Here is an 11,782-nt window from a genome sequence, read left to right as displayed (position 1 = left end):
TTTTTTATTTTGATAATTTGTCTTTGAATATTATTGTGAAATGTCCAAATAATATAGATATAATAGTATATATTATGAAATTAAATATAAATAATTTTTATAAAATTATTTCAAATAGTTTTTATAGGTAATTTTATAATTATAAATAATTAAATTTTAAAAATGATTAAATAAAAAAGGTAAAATTGATAAAATAATTATTTTAATTTAGAAAATAAATATAAACACAAGAAATTTTCTTTATATATAGTTATATATTTTAAATATAAATATAGATATAAATGATGAGCGTTTAATTTTTATAATAAATTATTTAAATGGATTTAAAATAATTTTAATTAATTAACATTTATCCGATTCTATCTTCTATTATTAATTAGTACAGCACAGGTCACTCTAGTTTTACATATATTTTAGAATTACTTGTTATGTTGGCATAAATAATATAAAATATAAATTTTGATGATAATTAATATTAAATTAATGAACTAGTTAATTTTTTATATAGAAAACAAAACTTATATAGTAAGTGAATTAAAAATTATTTTTCTTGAAAAATACAAATTACACCGTACCCAGCCTGCAAATGGCCCAATGATTTTCGGCCCATTTGGCTATTTTTATCTCCCCTGCTCCCATAAATTGTACAATTATGCCATTTTTGACAATAAATTCTGAAACCCTAACTTGCACGTATTTCCCATACTCTTCCCCTTGGAAAAATCAAAGATACTTACAGGCGCAGCGATTAGTTCAGATATTGTAAGCGATCTCGCATCGTGAATCGTAGATACAGGTAATCTTTCATCATCTTCATTTCGAGCTGTTTAGGTTCATGTCACTTATAGCTATTTTGGGATTTTAGTTACTTTCAATTAATCGCGATGACAATTTTCATAGAAGATTTTTTTTTTCTTCATTGCAAATTTTATCGGAGATTTATTTTGTTTAGATTAGCAATAATTTTTTTTTTGATGAATTCATTCGATTGAAGCACACTTGATTGATTAGTGATTAGCGATCAAGGTTTTGAATTGTCGTTGTCATGGTTTTCTCGTGAGAAATTTCCGGCAAGTGCAATCTATGCATCCACATCGTGGTCTGAATTGCGATAGAGATTCGGTTAACCTTGACTTTGCTACCGCCGTGGGCTGTTTAAAACCTTAATTTTGATTACCTTAATTTTGATTCTATTTTCATCGTTGGTAGAAGTTGTATGAAGATAATCTATAATCCTTCTGGTTTATCTGAAATAATCATTTATTTTTATTTTTATTTTGTGATATTAACGTATAAGTATTAATGCCTCAGGTTCGTCTCTGAGTTGAAGTAGTCATCATGAGATTGAGGAAGGGAAGCAAAGTGGAGATCCCTGGTACTACTGATAGACTTAGTGTCGAATGGCGATGTGCGCGAATAATTTCTGGTAATGGGCACACCTACAGCGTTCAGTATAACCGTTCTAGTACAACAAGTGAGGCTAGCATAGTAAGAGTTTCGAGGAAGGCCATCAGACCATCTCCCCCTCCAATTAAAGGTATTGGGAATTGGGCAGCAAATGATCACGTGGAGGTTTACAATTTTGGTTCTTGGAGAGCAGCCACTGTTTTGAAATTCATTGACGGAGATTTCTACTTGGTAAGGCTGTGGGTATCTTGCAAAGAGTTAACGGTACTCAAGGTAAACATGAGGGCACGCCAGACTTTTCAAAATGGTCAATGGGTTCTTATGTCAAAGGTAAATTTCTATTTGCTCAACATAATAGCTTATGATTTAATTTTTAATTTTAGCCTATATTCCAATGTTTCGACAACTTTCTTTATGGTTGGATTTTTGGTTTATTCATAGAGATCCCTTGACCACACTTAAATTGAATTCAATGTCCTGATATTTTGTTCGTGCTTGTTCCAGGGATCTGGCAAGTCACCAGTTCGGAAGTCTAGCTTGATTTCTTACAATTCCAAGGATCTGCCTGAAAATGAGTGCCGAAATATTTTTTCTCAAGGATTAGATGCCAGTGATCACCAGGAACGCCTGGTCTCATCTTCAACTTTGAAAAGAATGTCCCCTTTTGTCTCCTCTTATCCCAGAAAATTAAGGGCTATGTCGAATATGGGTGAGTGTGAAAGATTCAAAGCTGTAACTACAGCCCCCTTGCTGCAAAAGGTACATGCTGTTGTTTACCCACAAAATAATAAGGGTGAAAAATGCATGCATACTTCATTTACTAATGGTACCAACAAATATTATGAAACAGGAAAGGAGAATTCTTGTAATGTTTCAACACACTTTCTTGAACGAATTGAAGAACCTGATTATTCTTGTAGTGATCTGAGTTCTGTTGGCAGTTGTAGTGTGATAAGTAGTAACTCAAATAAAATTTCCAGTGATACCTTAGCAGGTCCTTGCCAAGACGAAGATACCCTTTGCAGTGATGCAGAATCTCTAGATATTGGAGATGTGGATAAAGGATGCTCCACATGCTCCACTTCTACCAATGAGGTTGCAGCAGAAACAATTCATAGGTTTGAGTTGAATGCATACCACAGTACCCTAGAAGTTATGTATGCCTCTGGTCCTTTAAGTTGGGAACAAGAAGAAATATTGACTAATCTTCGTATTTCACTCAATATTTCAAATGATGAACATTTGATGGAGATAAAGAACTTAGGTTCATGTGGTCAGAATTTTTAAATGTTTACATTTTAATCCCTCATTTGTACAGCCTTATTAGGTTCTGAAGAAGAGTACATATTTTTGAATAAATATTTTATCTTAAAATTTCTATATTGGGGAAATTATGTTGCTATACTCTATATGAATATATCAAGTTATGATGCTCGTTATGTATTCGCTAGTCTCTTTCTCTCTCTCTTGACATTTGATTTCGTAATTTTTCCTTTTCAATGGTACGAGTTCGTAGCTTCTACACCTACTATGATTTGCTGATATGAGATGTTCATCTGATTGTCTCTTTGACTACTTGTATATCATTTAATTGCCAAGTAATGATTACTACTTCATGAATTTGCATGGACAGCTTGATTATACTTCTGAATTTAATCTAAAATATTGCTTAATTTGAATAAATTATATTAGCGATTATTTTATGGCATCTCCTTTTCTGCCATTTGACTATTATGGATGAATTGATGAATAAACTACAATTTTCCAGGGCCAGGGTTGGAGGCTTGCATGCCTTGCTTCCAATGGCTAAATATGATGATACTAGGTTTGCTTCTTCTCTCTCTGCAAATTAATTGGTCTCATCTACCAATAATTTTCTTACTGAGATTAGAAATTTCGGACCACTATATATCACTCATCTGATTCAAGAACATGATCTCGCTTTAAAGTGCGGATGTAATCCTCATACGGCAGGTCTTATTGTGCAATTATTCAGATAATAATAATTTAATTAATTTATTTGCATACGGTGTGAATTATCTTCACTGTTACTTGAAAATTTTATCCTGCCAGTGGAAAAAAAGGATGCTAGGATGTTCAGAATCTGTTATATATCAGGCAGCTAATTGCCCTGGATTTCTTTCCCGTGGCCTCTCCATGATGCATAAGCAGATGTTGGTGTGTTGACATGGAAGCAAAATTGCAGCTGCACTAGTGCTTTGCAGTCACTACTTCAAACGGGTAAAAATATCTCGGTTTTTGCATTATTGAGCTGATTATTTTAGGGTCGTTTGCTCAATATCATGTACTTTCTAATCCCCTTTCTGCAAAAGTATTCTCTCCATTCTCTAATCTCAGCTCACCACTGTCTGACAGCTGTATCTTCTTGTTCTTCCGCTTGTGTAGGCTCGTTTCTGTTTTTCCTTGCTTCTTCATTTTATGCATATTGCACTTTCTTGACTAGTTAAATTATGCCTTAAATATGCGGCAAATGTGCATCTTATAGACTATGGACTAATTCTGTATGGCTTTGATCATAAAGGATAAAAATTAAGTTTTTGTTGGCCTTTCTCCCCAAAATAAATTACTTGTTTGAATGTACATAATTGTTGCGGTCAGTCCATTATATACTGTCTTATTGTACCTTTCTTTTACTGGTCACTTAGTGTGCTTATTTTTGTAAACTTTCTTAGGTTTGGATCTTATAATTTCTCGACAATTTATTTTTGTTCTCTTGACAGCGTTGAAAATGGCATATAATGGCAACAGGTTAGCAATGGTTTTTAACAGGTCTTGGGAAAAATACTCCATGACAGTAGTTTTTGAATGGATGTATCTAAGAATTTGTAAAGTAGCATAGGAATACGCATGCAGCCGTCTTACTCAAATCAATCACAGCTCATTTCCTTTCTTCTTTCTATAGCGGTTTCTGAGCATGTATCTCTCCTTAGCCCCTCGATATTGTCAAGCATACTGTCAATTGATCACCAAGAAAAGTGTTAGGACATCCATTGATTGCTTTGACATGGAGCAGCATTTTCTATGTATATTCTCGTTGAGGTTAAATTTATGTTTTTTTGTCTCTATTTTATTGTTTTTGTCTCCAATAAATTATATTGTTCGTTGGGTTTACGTACTAATCGCTAATGAGATCCGTTTATGACATTCTCTTAACCTTTTCAATGTGATCATTTTGGTTCTCAACTGTATATTTTGAACTGTTGTATATATATATATATCGGCTATTCATGGACATAGTTCCCTGTATTTTAATCCAATGCACGTTTTTTCTAAAATTCATTTCGGCCATGCTAGTTAGTTGTGTAGTTATTTGCTGTGGACAAATTGAATCCCATTTGCTGAGCTGATCAATGTTTTGGCTTTTGCAAATCAAGAAGGCTTGTGGAAAAGAAGTACCTGAGAAGATGTGATGTATTTAAGCAAATCTTATGGATATTTGGTTTGCCTCTATGTGCGTGTGTAATGTCTGACTTCGATTTCGGTATTTGAATTTCTCTGATCATCTTATATCGCAAATCAAGTATTTATTTGATGTACATTTTGCGCAGTCAAGTTGATCTGTTAAAATTTTGTATGATTGCAGCCTGTGCTGTGTAATTCAATAAAATCAGCGGAAGATTGACCCTCACAATCGCCTCTTTTTTCATGTTTTTTCATATTGTTCTTTATTATATGGAAATTTGAACAACAAACCAGTTTATCTATCATACATTTGTATCTGGCTGAAAGACACATTAATAGCATTTTTACTCGTTTTAAAAGTGTATTTTCGGGTGTTTAAATCAACTTTTAATGAAATATTTTTGATACGATTTAATTATTCTTGTTATAATTGTATTAGCAACGTGGCAATGTTCCTTTACAAAGTGTAAATAAAGTGAGTGTTTTACAAAGTATAATAGTTATTCTTTCGGAAGTGTGATATTGCAACTAGACAAAATTGTAAATGAAGTTTAGTTATTTGAGAATGTTTGTCAGGCTATCATGTTTGTTTCATCGTGAAGTAAGCTGACTCCTACATAGTATTTTTTTCTTTAATCATCTAACTTTAGAGGAGGTTGGACTATAAACGTTAGAACCAAAGAATAAAAATGGAGTAAAAAAGCTTATTATACTCTCTCAACAAAAAAGTGACATAAAAGAAAACAAATTAATTTTAAATAAAAGAAGACTTGAATATCGTGTTAGTGTTGTCTATCGCTTTTTTACCTTTATCTATTTTTTCTGTTTTTATTCCTATGTCAGTATTTGTAATAAAAATAAGATATGGATAATATCCCAATGGGATGTGAATAGTGTCAGGTCATGGTCATGAAGTGATTATAAACGTTACACTTTTTCCGCCGAATGAATCACGTTATTACATCTTAAATTTTTAGCACTACAAAGTTTAAATTTCAAAAGCGTAATTGCTGGAGTACGTTTTGTTTCTTTGAAAGATTGGATAATATCTTTGGATAAATTAGCATAATACATGGAAGGTAAAATCATTGTCATTTAATACTCAGGATTAAAATAACGGTATATTTGTCAAATTTAGCAATGAAATGTTTTTTTTTTACAATTTTAGGAACTAAATTATAATATTTATTAATTTTAGAAACTAAATCAATGTTGCTCAGATAAATTACATGTTACCTCTTATACTGAATTACATTATATTCTCGAACCCTTAAATTTACATAACTTTTATAATGCGTAATTTATATAAACTGAGAAAGGGCTAAGTTAAATAAAAAAAATATTTAATTTGACCTAAATACTAAAAATGTGAACACATTTATTCTTTTTCCATTTTGGACGCGGAGAGTATCTCTTGACGCTAAAGTGAAAGAATAATAACTAAATTAAACGATTAACCTATCCTAATATTTGGTTTTTCAATATACAGAAGCCTGAATCATATGTTTATGATACGAATAGTCCCTTTCTCATTTTTATATTAAGACTCACTTTTATTAAGAAACTTTTTGATACATGATTATAATGTTTTGATAAATTTTTGACATTGATATACTTCGAATAATCATTTAAATAACACGTAACAAACACAATACTAATGAAACAAAAGTTTTTAATTTATTTTTCACCTATTAACTTTTTTATTTTTATTTCTATCCAAATAGAACTTAAACACAAAATTGAATATCCCAACACAACACTAGTGTTTGAAGCCAGAAGTTAGTGTATAAGATTACACAAATAAATTCCTCTTCCAATCAAACAGCTGCAGTTTAACGAAGAGACGATTCAACTTGTCATGGCAATGACATAAAATTCAATCATGTAAATTACATAATGATGGTAAATTGCAAAATGAAAATTTTGCGAGTTAACCATGCAGAGAGCTTACATCCATATCAGAGTCCAAGCTCATCTGTGCCATCTTCTTCATCAACAAATCCGCCTTGTCACGAACTCTCACCGAACCCCTAACACAAAGATCAGCCAAGACGGTTGAAAATTCCGGCAACATCAAAGCCTCAGTCACACAATCTTCACTGTCATCAAAAAGACGAATAAGGATATCAGCAGCACCCTCCTTGCTCAACAGAGACCTACCCTTCAACACATTCAACATTACCCTAATTATATCATCCCTTTTCTTCAACCCATTCAACCCTTCATCAAACCTCGCAAGGAGACTAAGAACAGCGAGAGAAGTTCCTGCCAAGTCCTCGTTATCGGTACCCTTCACCACCTTAAGCAGCACTGCCACTGCCCCGGCTCGCACTGCCAGAGTGCAGTTTCCGTGAAAATGAACAAGCTCGGCAAGAGAACTCAGAAGGTGGTGCGCATCAGAACCGTGAGACCCTTCAACGGCTTTCACTAGCAACTGAACTGTGCCTGCTACTCCAAACTTGGCCTTGTTTTTGTCGTGCATGGCCAAGCTGCAAATCAACGAGGAGGCCAGTTTGGAGGAGTCGAGGGAGAATGATGAGTTGGTGATGAGGGAGTTGAGGTAGTAAATAGTTTCCATGTCAGCGAGAGATTGTTTCAGATCTGGGTTGAGGGATAGGTTGAAGAGGGTTAACAGAGAAAGTGTTTGGATGATGGTGGAGGAAGAGTTTGTTAGCGTGGCTATTGTTGGAATGGCTCCTTCTGTTTGAGCCAGTGAGGTTCTGTTTTGGGAACTGACCTTGGTGATGGAAGCCAGCATTTGAAGAGCTTTCTCTTGAGCTTCAACTGAGTCTGATTGAAGCAGGAACAGACATTCATTAATGGCATCAAAAACACGTGACGAGGATGTTGATATTACTGAAGACATTTTTTCTAGGCTTTTGATCTTGGGTTCAACCAGTCAATTTTTCCAGGCTTTTGAATTGAAGTGTTTAAGAACCTACATCTTTGGTTATGTAAATTATGTGAATATATAGATAGTTTCAATGTTTCATTAGCTTTGGAAATGGCTTCACTTCTTTCTTTAATCTATATCTTTGTCATTTCTCATTGATGGGGATCGGGATATATGACTATAAAATTAATTCTTCACTTCGATTTACCTTGTGGGCAACTAGGCAAATCGTAAATCTTTCGAAAGTGTGATGTTGCAACGAGACAAATTGTAAATAGATTTTAGTTGTTTTAGAATGTATGTGAGGCAACTGCCCTACGTGGTTTTACAATTAATCATGTTTATGTTTCCTCGTGAAGTTGGTTCATATCTTTGGTCAACATTTTATTTGTAAATAATTTTTCTTCCGAAGTAACGTATGAAAGGTTAGTGAATGTCACGACTCGAGTTCAGTGTCCTTTGTAATCATATTGGCACGATAGTCACAGAAGATAAAAGTTTAGCTCTTACAGATAACGAATGAGAACTGGGAGTATAGTTTGTTTATACAAGATATTTAAAATTTGAGTTAGCAGTCATAATATTTATAGTATTTTTTCCTTAACCATTTAACTTTTGTATGGTCTAAATTCACGTAAAAGCAAGCTAGAGTAGGTTAGACAGTAATCGTTAGAACCAAAGAATAATAAATGGAGTATAAAAAGCTTATACTCACTCAACAGAAAAAGAGAACCAATTATTGTAAATAAAAGGCTTCAATTCAATATCTTGTTAAGTGTCTATGTTACGCTTCTTTTACCTTTATCTGTTTTTATTCCCATGTTGTATGTGATAAAAAAAAGACATGTATAACTATCAAATAACTAGTTCTATAAAAACAAGACATTTCGAATTTCCAACAAAATTCAGCACAAAATAACTTGTTTTAAATATTTACCAGATTAGCTTGAAAGATAAAATATCAAGTGATTACTGGATAAAAAACTTTCTTGAAGGTAACTGAGATGCAAAAACGTACCACAAGTGCAAAATATATCTTGTCGGGCGTCAAACACACTGAACAACCGGAACGCCGAACGTTATAACCAAAAAATCAAAAACACCTCATAATGATTGAATTTGAAACCTCAAATCCACGAACAAAAATGTCAATAATACACAACCCCAAAAACATATATTGTAGCATACACAAATACCGGTCACTACGGAAGAAAACAGACGTACAACTACTCAAATGCATCATCGTCGTCGTCTGGAAGGGGCTGACTAGCAGCTGCAGCAAGCTCAGCCTCGTGTCTGCAAAAGCCACCAATTCAAACATCATAAATAGTCTAAAACGAAAAATTCTGGATGACGAAGTACAGTATTAATATTAGTCTGATCGCTATGAAATAACTTGTGATCATTTTTTATAGAAACTAAAATTAAAGCCTTAAAAAATACATAATCCACGACAAATCATTAGGACATCCATAAATTCAAAATGTAACCATGCAGTTCTATAAACCTACTTTATCATCCAAGAGAAGCCGTGACTAAAAACTAAATTACTGGTAAAGAATCAGTTTGCTTAGGGACAGGTAACTTACTGTTGTTGGGCTGCTAAATCAATTTGAACTTCTGGTGGAGCCAACGCAGGGGATTCTACAAAGTGCAAGTTAGGATCTCTGCAAAATTGACACAAGTAAAATTTTAGTAGAAATGCATTAAGTTTGTAATTGTCTTATAATATGGACAGCAAATAAATTTAACAGTTTTGGAGATACCCTGCAAGTTTCCTAGCCAAGTACAAGAATGGCTTTTCAAAATTATAGTTGCTCTTTGCAGAGATCTCATAGTACTGCAAGTTCTTCTTTCTGTGAAAAGTAACCTGCTTGGCCTTCACTTGCCTATTCTTCACATCAACCTTGTTACCACAAAGAACAATTGGGATGTTCTCACAAACCCTGAAAAATCAATTTGGCAGAAAATGACCAGATCTGATGTAAACAGAACTTATATGAAGTTGATAAACAATCTTTAACAAATTCATTTACGAACCGACAAAGATCACGGTGCCAGGTAGGAACATTTTTGTAAGTTAGCCGGGCAGTAACATCAAACATGATAATCGCACATTGTCCATGAATGCTGCAGTACAAAGAATATAAGGAACCGTGTTAAAAGCACAGAGGGATCAAAATATATATATATATATATATATATATATATATATATATATATATATATATATAGAGAGAGAGAGAGAGAGAGAGAGAGAGAGAGACAAAGAGACAAGATTAGGAGTTTTACATCACGGTAGAATAAAAGATTACATAAACATATCCAAAAAGAACAAATTAAATGCTAGATTTCCTACATATCGAAGTCATCCCCATAAAGATTTAACAGTACAGAAGCAGGTGGCCAGGTAATTTTCACGGAAAAAACCTCAATGCCGATGGTAAAAAAATCATGGAAATGCCAAAGAAACAATATGATAAAACAAATAAAAAATATACAATTTTGGCATCCAAAGCAGTAACTCTCATGTGAGAAGCCAGAAACGCATAGATGATGAGAGCTCGCAACATGCAAACAGAAGAAAGAATGCCATTTCATTATAAGCACTAAACAATATAACAAATTCGCATTTCCCCCTAAGATTGCAGATGATCACAAAAATCATATTCAAGTAATGAATACCAAATGTTCTTGTTACCAATAGTTCACGCAGAAACCAGAAAAGAACTTACTAATATCCATCCCTGAGACCACCAAACTTCTCTTGCCCCGCAGTATCCCAACAGTAGAAGCGAATCTTTCCACAGTTAGTGAAAAAATCCAACGGGTGAACTTCCACACCAATGGTCGCTGTTTGGGACAAAACCATGCCAACAAATGAGGTAATCGCAAATAAAGAAGAACGTACAAGCACAAATCATTAGCCACAGAATGATAAGGAAGAAGATTCTCACGTTCGTATTTCTTTTCAAATTCACCGGTGAGATGCCTTTTCACGAACGTTGTCTTTCCTGTACAGAGACGAAAACTTTTAGTAATGAATAAGTCGATAACGAAATTGTTTATTGTAGAAAGAACCTAGATCGTTATGAAAGAACACGAAAAACCTGACAAAGAATACCTATTACGAAATAACGCCAAAACCTACGCCTAACGGTTTTGAATTAAGAAAGAATGTAAGTAGATCACTGAAAAGAAGGAAGCGGTAATTCACCTGTTCCACCGTCACCGACGATGACGAGCTTGAAACTCGGGTAGTCAACTGTTTGCTGATTAGGTAAAGCCTGCGACGCAAAAATTAGTTAATCGAATGCACAGAAAAAAACGAGAAAAGAAAAAACAGAGTGAAAAAGAGGGATAACCATGGTGAAAGCTGTGACTGAGAGAAAGAGAAAGAGGGACAGAGAAAGAGAAGCAAGGGTTTATAAAAGTTCGCGTTTCTTCCAAGTCCCTCTCTTAGCGTTAACCTCACGCACCTCTTCCAACTGGACTTCGCTTTTTCGGTCTAATACTACTTTTCAATTAAATGGGCTCCAAATATATTTAATTACATACTTATTATTGCACCTCCATAGTTCTTCTTACACTTTTATATATTTAAAAATTTTAATTTTTATTTTGAGTTTGAAATTATATAATTTAGATTTTTCTTTATATTATATACAATTTAAAATATAAAATTTATATTACAGATTATATATTTTTTATCGCAGTTTTTTATTCTGTTTTACATTTGAAATTGTAAAATCCAAAATATAAAGTTTATGTCCCAGATAATACATGCCACGGCCATATCTCTCCTTCCACCGTCAGCGGCGCTGCGGTGCCCTTTACCGGAGATGTTGCTGGCGTCGCTGGCGCCATTGCTTTCTTGCTCTCCAAAAATTGATCAGCACTCTTCCATGGCTTCCATCTCTGACAAACCTCTATTCTCTCTTCATGATCAATTTTGCGCCACTCACAACAAAGGAAGAGTGCGGCGGCGACATTAAATAGGTGAGACGATGATGGTGAGGGGAAGTGGGTGTAAGTGGAGAGGATGAGGAGCGGGAGAGA

The 11,782-nt window shown here is 34.0% G+C and overlaps 3 protein-coding genes across 16 annotated transcripts; 1 reads left to right on the top strand and 2 right to left on the bottom strand.

The window, feature by feature from the left end:
• The first annotated feature begins 636 nt into the window (after positions 1–636).
• Positions 637–5,059, top strand: LOC114164549 (uncharacterized). 14 transcript variants are annotated; one of them, XR_014984607.1, is made up of 5 exons: positions 637–796; positions 1,312–1,737; positions 1,912–3,648; positions 4,806–4,909; positions 5,012–5,059. XR_014984607.1 is itself a non-coding variant. In XM_028049263.2 (3 exons), exons 2-3 carry the CDS (start codon positions 1,339–1,341, stop codon positions 2,692–2,694), a joined length of 1,182 nt encoding a protein of 393 aa, XP_027905064.1. In that variant the 5' UTR covers positions 637–796; positions 1,312–1,338; the 3' UTR covers positions 2,695–4,581. The 14 variants fall into 14 exon arrangements, 1 of the variants encoding a protein (XP_027905064.1); XR_014984604.1 differs by adding an exon at positions 4,331–4,467 and having other exon boundaries at positions 4,803–5,059; XR_014984601.1 differs by having other exon boundaries at positions 1,912–4,467.
• Positions 5,060–6,760: 1,701 nt separating this feature from the next.
• LOC114163712 (uncharacterized) lies at positions 6,761–7,696 on the bottom strand. Its single transcript, XM_028048007.1, has one exon. The coding sequence runs from the start codon at positions 7,694–7,696 to the stop codon at positions 6,761–6,763; it is 936 nt and encodes a 311-aa protein (XP_027903808.1).
• Positions 7,697–8,692: 996 nt separating this feature from the next.
• On the bottom strand, positions 8,693–11,228 carry LOC114162160 (GTP-binding nuclear protein Ran-3). The gene is made up of 8 exons (XM_028045951.2): positions 11,089–11,228; positions 10,941–11,010; positions 10,681–10,737; positions 10,459–10,576; positions 9,764–9,853; positions 9,490–9,669; positions 9,313–9,390; positions 8,693–9,019 (listed from the first exon to the last, which is right to left on the bottom strand). Exons 1-8 carry the CDS (start codon positions 11,089–11,091, stop codon positions 8,950–8,952), a joined length of 666 nt encoding a protein of 221 aa, XP_027901752.1. The 5' UTR covers positions 11,092–11,228; the 3' UTR covers positions 8,693–8,949.
• Between the last annotated feature and the right edge of the window lie 554 nt (positions 11,229–11,782).

Source organism: Vigna unguiculata, chromosome 9 (genome assembly GCF_037176805.1).
Source record: "Vigna unguiculata cultivar grain cowpea cultivar isolate G323 ecotype 2 chromosome 9, ASM3717680v1, whole genome shotgun sequence".
In the NCBI taxonomy this organism is placed as follows: domain Eukaryota; kingdom Viridiplantae; phylum Streptophyta; class Magnoliopsida; order Fabales; family Fabaceae; genus Vigna; species Vigna unguiculata.
The sequence above is the reverse complement of the archived record's forward strand: the minus strand, read 5'-3'. Positions and strand labels throughout refer to the sequence as shown.

Bases quoted from the DNA above. Each gene is read 5' to 3' on its own strand.
- LOC114164549 (XM_028049263.2), top strand. From the start codon at position 1,339: ATGAGATTGAGGAAGGGAAGCAAAGTGGAGATCCCTGGTACTACTGAT. The intron at 1,738-1,911 runs GTAAATTTCTAT...TGCTTGTTCCAG, and splicing joins AATGGGTTCTTATGTCAAAG to GGATCTGGCAAGTCACCAGT.
- LOC114162160 (XM_028045951.2), bottom strand. The intron at 9,854-10,458 runs GTAAGTTCTTTT...TTTGTACTGCAG, and splicing joins GGTCTCAGGGATGGATATTA to CATTCATGGACAATGTGCGA. The intron at 9,670-9,763 runs GTTCGTAAATGA...TTGATTTTTCAG, and splicing joins TGGCACCGTGATCTTTGTCG to GGTTTGTGAGAACATCCCAA.
- LOC114163712 (XM_028048007.1), bottom strand. From the start codon at position 7,696: ATGTCTTCAGTAATATCAACATCCTCGTCACGTGTTTTTGATGCCATT.